Here is a 12,058-nt window from a genome sequence, read left to right on the forward strand (position 1 = left end):
TATGCTAAGCAAAATAAGTCGGTCAGAGAAAGACAAACACCATATGATTTCATTCATATGTGGAATTTAAGAAACAAGACAAGGGCGCCTGGGTGGCTCAGTTGGTTGGGCAGCTGCCTTCGGCTCAGGTCATGATCCTGGAGTCCCAGGATCGAGTCCCGCATCGGGCTCCCTCTGACCCTCCCCCCGCTCATGCTCTCTCTATCTCATTCTCTCTCTCAATAAATAAAATCTTAAAAAGAAACAAGACAAATGAGCAAAGGAAAAAAAAAAAGAGAGAGACAAACCAAGAAACAGATTCGTAACTATAGAGAACAAACTGACAGTTATCAGAGGGGAGATGGATGAGGGAATGGGTGAAATAGAAAACAGGTGATGAGGATTAAGGAGTGCACTTGCTGTGATGAGTACTGGGTGTTGTATGGAGTACTGAATCACTATATTGTACACCTGAAACTAATATTACACTGTATGGTACCTAACTAGAATTTAAATCAAAAGTTTTTTAAAAATTTAAAGAATGAAAAATATATATATATAATAGTGTAGCTGCTGTGCATACTTATATGCTGTGTTTTAAAAAATAAAGTTATTATTCAGCATTCCATTTCAAGCTATATACAGAAAATAAATCAGTGAAGTTAACAGGTATTTGCATCCCATGTTTATACCACCATTATAGATATTACCCAAAATGTGGGTACAACCCAAGTGTTCATCAATAAAAGAGTGGATTAACAAAATGTGGTATATACATAGAATGTAGTGTTCAGACTCGAACTATAAGCAAGCTTTACAGTATGCTATGACATGAATGAATCTTAGAGACAGTATCCTAATGAAATACAACAGTTAAATGCACATATACTGTGTGATTCCACTAATCTGAGGTACTTAAAGTAGTCAAATTCATAGAGACAGAGTGAAGAATGGTGGTTACCCAGGGACAGAGGAGAGAGGATTTGGAATTATTCTTTAATAGAGATTCAGTATGGGTTGATGAGAAGATTCAGGAGATGGATGGTAAAGACAGTTACACAATTATGAATGTAGTTACTCTCCCTTAACTATACACCAAAAAATTGTTTCAATGGTAATTTTTATGTCAAATGTATTTTACAAAAATAAAAAAAGTAAAATAGTTTAAAAAAGAGTAAACCACATACAGTAATGCATTGGAACATGCAATCCATTTTTAATTTTATCAACTCAAGATTTGTGGAAATTTGTTCTCTTATTAAGTACATCCTAAATTTTGCCTCCTGGCCCACAAAGTCTAACATATTTACTCTCTGACCCTTTAAAGAAAAGTTTGTTGACCCCTGCTGTAGGATATACACTGAAAATTGGATGGGTATAAGGTAAATTTGTCTTCAAATTTGTTAGATCCTACAAAAGTACCGTCCAAAATAATACCAATTTACACACCCATCAGCCATGTATGAAAGCACCACTTCTCCAAATCCCCGGAGAAAACTATTTTCTTGAGGTTGAAAATTACCAAATCTAAACAAAGGATTTTGATTCTACTATAATCTTCTCGATCTCTCTGAAGCATTTGCCATAGCTGATCCTTACGAGTAAGAAGGCCTTAAATTTATATATTATTCTACAGTTTATAGGGTGCCTTCACGAACTTATTCATGTTTCAAACATCAGATGCTTTGCAATGACTTAGCTACTTGATGTCATATATATTCAAAGGATGGGCTTAGCAGTTAAATAAAGAGCACTTGGTAAGACATATGAAAGTTCCATCTGTGGGTTTTCTTCACACATCCAGGCCAACTCTCCCAATTAATAAATTTCACTACATGAAATAGGTGCTATATACCATTTCATCATATAGTCAATACAGTCAAATTTAGGTATACAAAATTAAAACTTGAGCATTTTGTTTCAGTATTTACTGAAAATTACTTAGGGTCTAAGATGCCACACACATGAAATAAACATTCAAATTCTCTACTGTAATATTTTAACACTATGATGGAAAAATTAATCTTTGTAAACCTCCTCAAAAGTCAGAGTAATTATGCCAAGTAACACGAACTGCTATAAACTTTACAACAAATCAGTATTTTGAGTCAGTTCCAAATAGTACAAATATAAACTAAAACTCTCTAACAAATCCTGAACGTTTACAAATGTACCAGGCCAGGGACACCTGGGTGGCTCAGTTGATTAAGCATCTGCCTTTGGCTCAGGTCATGGGATCAAGTCCAGCATCAGGCTCCCTGATCAACGGGGAGTCTGCTTCTCCCTCTGCCTGCCGCTCCCCCCTGCTTGTGCACTCTCTCTCTGTGACAAATAAATAAAATCTTAAAAAAAAAAAAAAATGTACCAGGCCAGGGGTGCCTGGGTGGCTCAGTGGGTTGAGCATCTGACTCTTGATTTCGGCTCAGGTCATTCTCTCTCAAGTCTTAGGATCAAGCATCCCCCACCACCACTCCCCAAGGCAGGCTCCAAGCTCAGCACATTCTTCTCCCTCTGACCATCCCCCCTGCCCACGTGCTCTCTAAAATAAAAATTCTTAAAAAAAAAAAAAAAAAGTACCAGGCCACTGAAGAAGCATCAAAAATACAATGATATATTCAAGACTCAAGGCTTTATTTTTTTAAATATTCAGTATTTTTTTTTCAAGATTTTATTTAGTTGAGAGAGAGAGCATGAGTGCACAGGAGAGAGCATGAGTTGGGGGGGGGGAGCAGGGAGAGAGAGAAGCAGGCTCCCCACTGAGCGGAGAGCCTGACTCAGGGCTCAATCCCAGGACCCTGGGCTTATGACCTGAGCCGAAGGCAGCAGCTTAACCAAATGAGCCACCCAACTGCCCCAAAATACTCAATATTCTTAATATCAATGACAAGTTTTTCTACATATAATATTCCTGCTCTGCCTAACACCAAACCTCCTAGAACATAGCTTATCCATTACACATAGCTCTAGTCAAATTAACCAAAATATAAAAGACAATTAGTATGCATAAAAGCAAAAGACCTTTTTCCAAAACATAACTTTATCCAGATTACACTGTAACTAACTTTTACATTACCCTGGAAAATTTTTTTTAAGATTTTATTTATTTATTATTTGAGAGAGAGAAAGAGAGCCTTAGCTGGGAGGGGCAGAGGGAAAAGAGAGAGAGAATCCTTAGCAGACTCCAAGCTGAGCACAGATCTGGACACGAGGTTCAATCTCACAACCCTGAGATCATGACCTGAGCCAAAATCAAGAGTCAGACACTCACCTGACTGAGCCACCTACATTACCCTGGAAATTTAAGTGCGCTTTTAAAATGATAACAGTAGTAGTAAACAACTATCCCAGTAACTTTTATCTCAGTATGGAGGACAACCATATTGGTGACTATTGGCTTTGGCGACCATTCTCCTTAAGGACAGGACATGCCTTATTCATCTTCAATGCTGAGTGTCTGCAATATGTAAAGAATCTAATATTTACCAAATTGATGAATCCTACCTAAGTAGACTACCTCGGAAAGATTAGAGAACTGCCTGAAATTAGTCCTGTTTCAATAAAACAAGGCAAATATTCTCAACATTATAAGCTGATATTCAAGTCATACCAATATTTAAAAAAATACACTTCAGTGTATTATTTATGGGAATGAATAAAAAGGCACAAGTATAAAATATTACCTATATATCTAGCTTTCAAAATTACTTTCTGCTACTCTCCACACGACATAAAACACTGTGATAGATAATTCTAATAATGGCCCTAATGAATCATACTTTCCTGTGTCCACACCCCTTCACAACCTGACAGTATCACTCTCTCATTAAGCAAGGGAGTGGAGTCTCTTCCATCCTCTTAAAAATGGGCTTTGCATGAACTTCTAGGAAAACATGTTCTTCTACTCTCCATGGTTTGAAAACAAATTTCACCACCTTAAACTAGAGGTGATGTAAAACTTTTATTTACATTGGTTTCTTTTTATTCCACAAATAGACAAGTATTTAAGAACTTTCAAACATGGAACAATGAAGCATGAACCAATAAAATCTACTTCTGGAGTTCTCTAATTTTGGAGTCCTTTACGTGAAATTTAGTGTATTTTTAGTTCTTATTCTTGAATATAAGTCTGTAAAGTTTTCTTTAATCCATAAAAGAATTTGATTAGATACATGCTATCTCTACTTAGACTATACATCTGTGTTTGCTTTGCAAAAACACTACTCAACATTTGATTTTATCTTTACTTACCTACAATGGGATGTTTTTGCTGTTGCTGTTTTTTGAGAGACAGTGCACCTATGCACGTGCAACAGAGGCAGAGAGGAGGGGCACAGAGAGGGGTAGGAAGAGGAAGAAAGAGAATCTTAAGCAGGCTCCACGCTCAGTACAGAGCCCAATGCAGAGCTGGATCTCACAACCCTGAGATCATGACCTGAGCAGAAATTGAGAGTATGACACTTAACCAACTGAGCCACCCAGGCACACCTGGGATATATTATTTACCAAGAAAATACGTAAGAGCTGAGTATAGCCTCCAGTAATTAATGTTATATAACTCGATTTAAACCATTAAGAGTTCTCTCTTTGTATCAAGAAATTAACATGAATTCAGTTAAGAGGAAAGTAACTAAAAAAAAAAAATGTGTTATGTTCCCCTCAAAGAAATCATGAGTCTTTAAAACACTCTTATAAACTAAGTGTTCCTGGGGCGCCTGGGTGGCTCAGTCGTTAAGCGTCTGCCTTCGGCTCAGGTCATGACCCAGGGTTCTGGGATCAAGCCCCGCATCAGGCTCCCTGCTCCACTGGAGGCCTGCTTCTCCCTCTCCCACTCCCCCTGCTTGTGTTCCCTCTCTCACTGTCTCTCTGTCAAATAAATAAATAAAATCTTTAAAAAATAAAAAAATAAACTAAGTGTTCCTTCACACTAATTATAATTATCATTGATGACATATAAAATCTTCAAAAACCAGGGCGCCTGGGTAGCTAAGTCCTCTGAGTGACCAGCTCTTGGTTTCAGCTCAAGTAATGATCTCATGGGTCATGAGACTGAGGCTGCATTAGGCTCCATTCTCAGCAAGGAGTCAGTTTGAAGATTCTCTCCCTCTGCCCCTTCCCCTCACCTCTAAAGTAAATATTTTTTTAAAAATCTTCAAAAACCATAATTAACATTATAAACATATAGACATAAACATATAAACGTATAAACATCCAGCTATTAATCCAAAAAATTGAGTAACTTTAAAATAGGTACACTTTCATTTAATTATGTTGGATAATGAATATATCTATTATGTATCATTTAAATCTCATCTTATGGGGGTACTAGTTCTATGAAGTTACAACTCCAAGAAAAAAGATATTTAATTAATTCTCCCAAAGCCAAACAGATACTAATAAACAAGAAAATCCACTTTTCCTACCTTAAGATAGCAGTGTGCATAGCAATAATGAAGCAGATTATCAGAAGGCTGAGTAAGGCTGCTGACCACATGCACCAACTGTTCAGCATACATTGGCACAGAATGTTCCAGATTAATTTTATCCACTAATATCTGAATGGATGGCAAAGGCCGAAGTGACTGGAAGTTTGTAGTATTCAGGAAGTTACTTGGGTTCTGGAAAATAATAGAGTTCACTTTATATTTCAGGAAAACAGTGACTGACATGCAATGCCCCCATACAAGCCTCAGACTGGCACATTTTGCAACGTTATCAAATCAATCTAGAAATGATGATTTTCTACAGAACTCTCTTACCATAACCAAATACAAATGCCTTCTATATATTTTCAAGTATGTCCTAGATTTCAAAATGCATATTTACTATAAAATTATTACTACCCATTTAGCTAAACTTTTATTTTCCAATCAACTGGAATAGCTCACTATGTGCTCCTCAGTACATTTAATGGTATTTTCTTAAGCTCAACCATTCCCAAATATTGACCTAGATATCCCAGAGCCACCCACCATTTGTCTTCCTGTGCTTTATTCACATTTAGATGATGAAGAGACTAAGAAGACTACTCAGACAGCTTCAAAGACACAAGAAGCAAAATTTGCAAGGAGGAATAACTTCTGATCCATATCATATCTACTAATAATACACATGTTAAAGGCTCATAAAATCCTAAGACTCTCAAGTTAGGCTTGGTACTTTCAGTGTTACAGAACCTAAGCTTCCAAGTAAATGCAAGTAGGTATCAAGATGTCCAGAGTATGAACCCTCATTAGCAAGCAACTCCTTCTGGTCCTAAAACTAACTTATTCCCTTAAAATGCCATACTGTCATTCTCAATGAGAAACTGTATGACCTTAGACATACGGGAAATTCCACGCAAGAGAGGTTTCACTGTTTTGTCTGTCTTTCATTGTCACAACAACTGCGGAGTAGTACTAGCATTTAGCAGGGATTGGCTAAAGATAGTAAATGATACATAAAACTTTCCCTGTCCAAAAACCCAACAGTGCCATTATTGAGAAACACTGTGCCTAAAATTGACTAAGTTGAACATACTTGTTTGAACATGCTTTTTTAACTTTTTACTAATTTTTAAACCACCACTTACTAATCAATTACTCTTTTAAGCAACTTTGGATTACTAAGGTACAACATACGGTAAAGCACACAAATCTTAAGTGGAGAGCTCAATAAAATTTTACATCTGTAACTACCACACATTTAAAGTACTCTACAATATATCCCTTCTCAGGCGATAGATCAGATCACTGCCAGAGGTAGCCAATATTCTCACTGCAATCACCACAGACTAGTTTTGCCTGTTCTTGAACTTTACAGAATCATACAGTACATGCTCATGACTGCCTACTTTATTTTTTTTTAATTTTATTCTTATGTTAATCCCCATACATTACATCATTAGTTTTAGATGAAGTGTTCCATGATTCATTGTTTGTGCACAACCCCCAGTGCTCCATGCAGAATGTGCCCTCCTCAATACCCACCACCAGGCTAACCCATCCTCCCACCCCCCTCCCCTCTAGAACCCTCAGTTTGTTTTTCAGAGTCTATCGTCTCTCATGGTTCGTCTACCCCTCCGATTTCCCCCGCTTCATTCTTCCCCTCCTGCTACCTTCTTCTTCTTCTTTTTTTTTTTCTTAACATATATTGCATTATTTGTTTCAGAGGTACAGATCTGAGATTCAACAGTCTTGCACAATTCACAGCGCTTACCAGAGCACACACCCTCCCCAGTGTCCATCAGCCAGTCACCCCATCCCTCCCACCCCAGCCCCCACTCCAACAACACTCAGTTTGTTTCCTGCGATTAAGAATTCCTCATATCAGTGAGATCATATGGTACATGTCTTTCTCTGTTTGACTTATTTCACTCAACATAACACCCTCCAGTTCCATCCACGTCGTTGCAAATGGCAAGATCTCATTCCTTTTGATGGCTGCATAATATTCCATTGTATATATATACACCACATCTTCTTTATCCACTCATCTGTCGATGGACATCTTGGCTCTTTCCACAGTTTGGCTATTGTGGACATTGCTGCTATAAACATCGGGGTGCACGTAGCCCTTCGGATCCCTACTTTTGTATCTTTGGGGTAAATACCCAGTAGTGCAATTGCTGGATCATATGGTAGCTCTATTTTCAACTTTTTGAGGAACCTCCATACAGTTTTCCAGAGTGGCTGCACCAGCTTGCATTCCCACCAACAGTGTAGGAGGGTTCCCCTTTCTCCGCATCCCCGCCAACATCTGTCGTTTCCTGACTTGTTAATTTTAGCCATTCTGACTGGTGTGAGGTGGTATCTCACTGAGGTTTTGATTTGGATTTCCCTGATGCTGAGCGATATTGAGCACTTTTTCATGTGTCTGTTGGCCATTTGGATGTCTTCTTTGGAAAAATGCATGACTGCCTACTTTAATAAAACATGCCATCTGTAAGAATTATCTATGTTGTTCCACTCATGGAGTTAACAGTCATTATTACAAAACAGCTATTTCTAATAATAGTTCTTGTCTTGAGCTCACACTTTCTGGTATTAAAACAGCCACACTGTATTTCCTGTGATTCGCATTTAAATTGTTTTCCATCCTTTTATTTCTAATTTGTGTTAGTTTTCAGTTACAGAATGGGATTTGTTGTTGCTTTTTTATAGATTGAGGTATCTTGTGAAACCTTCCACCTTTTTGTCTCTTTCTTGAACTCATTACTCACAGCTGCTTCGAAGTTAATGTCTAATACTGACATACTTTTTCTCTGCTGAAATTTTCTCCAGATGATCTCTTTACCCAGCAACACAACAATTGTAAGTGGACAATATGGAGCAAATACACAAAATCAAACTATCGTATCATAGTCAATTCCCTGTCATACTTCCACAAGTTCTTATTTAAAGTTAGGACAGTTCTTATTTCTATAATCATCATTATGTAGATATCAAAAGAAATATAACAGAAAAACCCTAAAGATAACAAATACATTATGTATATGGCAAACTCAGAAAGCAATACATTATATATGGTCTAAATCAAGTGAAGTATCTAAGAAGTCCTCATTAACAATAAAGTAGTAATTACTGTGTTCATAACATGTGCAAAATGATTTATGTGCATTATCTCATCTAATATTAAAAATAATTCTAAGAGGCAGATACTGTAAGGGAACAGCTCTGTGCCAGCATCCTGACAATCTTACACAAATCCATGTAGACCATAAAGGCAAGATGCAACCACAGCAGACCTAAGCCGTGGGAGAATATCCTGTGACTTTCACAACATGAGAAGATAGGGGGGTCTTGCAAAGAGCTTCTGAAAGACCACTTCTCACCTTCTTTTGAGGGAGACTGCTATGAGACATTTTCTCATCAGTATCCCACATTCAGGTGAGATATGGGGTTTCCACTTACTATTCTCAATGTACAGCTGTAATCTATGTAACTGCTTAGATGAAATGTGGAATTGAATCCTTGACAAAACAGTACTGTACTTAATGGTGTGCTGCACGTGTGTGCTGCAGGTCATTCTGGCCTTCTGGTTTCAAGGTTGTCCTGAGAGAGACACAGCAAGCTGACACCATTAATGATTTGCTCTTATGTTTATATGTAAGTAATAAACTATCTGAATCCATACAGGCTTACTGCTTCTTTACCAGCTGAATCTGTCAGCCCACTTGAAAAATATTCTTGTTTTGTTTTTCAGAAACAGGTTTAGAGATACAAAGTGTCATAGTTTGTATATTAGACTGACTTCCAGGCCCACGATCTCTTCAACATTTCTTGATACAGTCCTAGCTTGAGGTTATTTATATATAATATATATGTGTACACACATACACACACACTTAAAAATTAACAATCATAGTTACATTGTTTTAACATCACCATGGATAACTATATAAGCACTTATTCTTTTACTCTATCACCTTCCTCTTATAATATCATAGGACTTGCAAATATGCATGTATGAGAAAAAAAAAAAAAGTAGTGAACTGCAAAATATACCTTTTCTCCCATAATGACAGGTAGCAAATGATCCAACAAGTTGAATTCAGCCATGAAAATAGTACAGGTACATTTGAGGAGAGTAACACTTGTATGTCGAGTAGGAATATATTCCTCCAAAGATGCCACTTCTTCAGGATTCAGTATTGTTTCATTTTCATCCTTAATATCTAAAAATGAAATCATGAAAATTTAATAAAATGTTATTTTTAAATAATTGAATTAATTGGTTCCCAAATTTTAAGGTCAAATAGTATTTTTCTTTTCAACAATGAAGCAATTGCAAACTAATGTGTTACCTTTAACAAATATAAGTTAAACTTATATAAGTTACTGTAGAATATAAATGTAGGTCTTTGCTATATAAAAATTTACATATTTGATTTTAAATTATTTTTTAAATATTTTAAAGGAATTTTTAATCTCTTTTGTTAAAAGAATAACAGCTTCTGTTCATAAAAATACCATTAAGATGATGCAAAAGCAAGGCACAAACTGGCAGAAGATATTTGCCATAGATAGATGGATATAGATATCTATACAAAGGACCCACAGCATATTAAAAATTTTTTAATGTAAAACCTTTTAAAAATCAATAATAAACAACTGAATAGAAAAATGGGCTACAAAGCCTTGAACAAGCAAAGGATAGTATTTCTAAATGGCCAAAAATCCTATGGAAAGCTAGATAACATCATTAGGCATCAGATAAATGCAAATGAAGTTACATGACAGCATCACAGACCCACTAGAATGGTTAAAATGAAAAAGACTAATACTGGGTGTTGGCAAGCATGCAAACCAAACATCAGCAAACCTTTTACATAAACAGCCATTTAGAAACTATTCTAGCCTTTGTGGGCCATACAGTCTAGCACAACTACTCAACTCTGCCACCGTAGCACAAAAGCAGCTACAGACAATACCAAACTCTATGAGCAAGATTATGTCCTGATAAAACTTTACCTATGGAAACTGAAAATTAAATTTCATATAGTTTTCATGGGTCATAAAATAGGATTCTTTTATTTTTTCAAAAGATTTTATTTATTTATTTGACAGAGAGAGAGAGCGAGAGAGGGAACACAAGCAGGGGGAGTGGGAGAAGGAGAAGCAGGCTTCCCCCCGGAGCAGGGAGCCCGATGCGGGGCTCGATCCCAGGACCCTGGGATCATGACCTGAGCCGAAGGCAGACGCTTCACGACTGAGCCACCCAGGCGCCCTTTCCTAATTATTTAAAAACACAAAACCCACTATCAACTCATGTGCTGCACAAAAAGAGGCAGTAAGTCATAGTTTGCCAGCCCTGGCAATTAAAACTCTCCAAACCACTGATAAGAACGTAAAGTGGTCCCACTTGGGAAAACAGTTCGGAAACACCTACTAAAAGTGAACATTTGCAATCCTTTTACCTGAGTGGTTCTACTCATACATGCCCAACAGAAAGGAGTACACATGTTTACCAAAAGGCATGTACTAGAATGTTTGTGGCATCACTACCATAATTAACCAAAAACTAGAAACTAAATACTCATCAACAGTAAAATGGATAAATGGTGGTATATTCACACAATGACAGACTATATAATAATGAAATAAATCTCATAAACAAGCTAAAGCTAAAGCCAGAGACAGAAGATACGTATTGTGTGATTCCATTTATATGAATTATAAGCTAAGCAAAAACTCAATCCAAGAAGTTAGAAGTAAGGAGAGCGGTTACCCTTGGGGTCAAAGGAGTAAAGACAATAGAGCACAAAGGGGACTTCTGGAGTGCTGCTAAGGTTCCATTTCTTGAACAGTTATATAGATGTGGTTAAGTTTGCAAAATTCATAGAACTATACCCTTAGGTTTTGTGCTTTCCAATATGTATATTACACCACAATAAATAGCTTCTAGAAAGTGGATAAGTACTTAAGATGTAATACATATGTACTCATTTACATGCACATTATGTATGTAGAAGCAGCTCTCACTTTGCACAGTTCTGGGTATACATCAGTTTCAATTATCTTGTTTTAGTTAAAAAATGCCAGTTCCCCCAAAAACAGTTCAAATATCAGTTACCACAGTATAGTAAGAGCATAAAGTACAAACCTTACTGCAAGTTCTTCAATCCACAAATCATAACATAGATAAAAGATGTGCATCATGATCAGTGACCAATCACGTCACTTCTTTCAAAGTCAGTCAGGTTTGGTTACTGGTATCCCATATCTGTTATTTAACTCCCAGACAGCAAAGCATGTAGCTGTACTGCCTCCTTGTTTACCAGTAATAAACCCATGTGACATTTTACAAAAATGGGTAATTGGAACAGAACTGGCAATCAAAGATGAAAATGCAGCAAAGAAACAAAGACCGATAAAATACAAGGAGTTACAGAAGAAATAGCTAACTGTGGGAATATCAACTCTGTACCCTTGGAGAGACTCCAGATATGAAGCCAGGGGAATTAGTGAAGACAGACTTATCAATGTTGATGAGGAAAGTGGTTGTGATAAAAAGAACCAAGAAAGGGGCGCCTGGGTGGCTCAGTCATTAAGTGTCTGCCTTTGGCTCACGTCATGATCCCAGGGTCCTGGGATTGAGCCCC

General features: G+C 37.0%; 1 protein-coding gene across 16 annotated transcripts in view; it reads right to left on the reverse strand.

The window, feature by feature from the left end:
• Positions 1-12,058, reverse strand: part of VPS13B (vacuolar protein sorting 13 homolog B) — a 768,399-nt gene that overhangs the window by 654,751 nt on the left and 101,590 nt on the right. For all 16 annotated transcript variants that reach the window (XR_010410572.1, XR_010410573.1, XM_064588058.1 and 13 more), the window contains 2 exons: positions 9,462-9,631; positions 5,400-5,594 (listed from right to left, as the gene is read on the reverse strand). Coding sequence is in view for 14 of the 16 variants with exons in the window: in XM_064588058.1 (XP_064444128.1) it covers positions 5,400-5,594; positions 9,462-9,631 (365 nt within the window). In the remaining 2 variants the exon portion in view is untranslated. The remainder of the gene's footprint in view (positions 1-5,399; positions 5,595-9,461; positions 9,632-12,058) is intronic.

The sequence above is a fragment of the Mirounga angustirostris genome, unplaced genomic scaffold (genome assembly GCF_029215605.1).
Source record: "Mirounga angustirostris isolate CCGP_5_RB_7025 unplaced genomic scaffold, mMirAng1.0.hap1 SCAF_4, whole genome shotgun sequence".
Taxonomy (NCBI): domain Eukaryota; kingdom Metazoa; phylum Chordata; class Mammalia; order Carnivora; family Phocidae; genus Mirounga; species Mirounga angustirostris.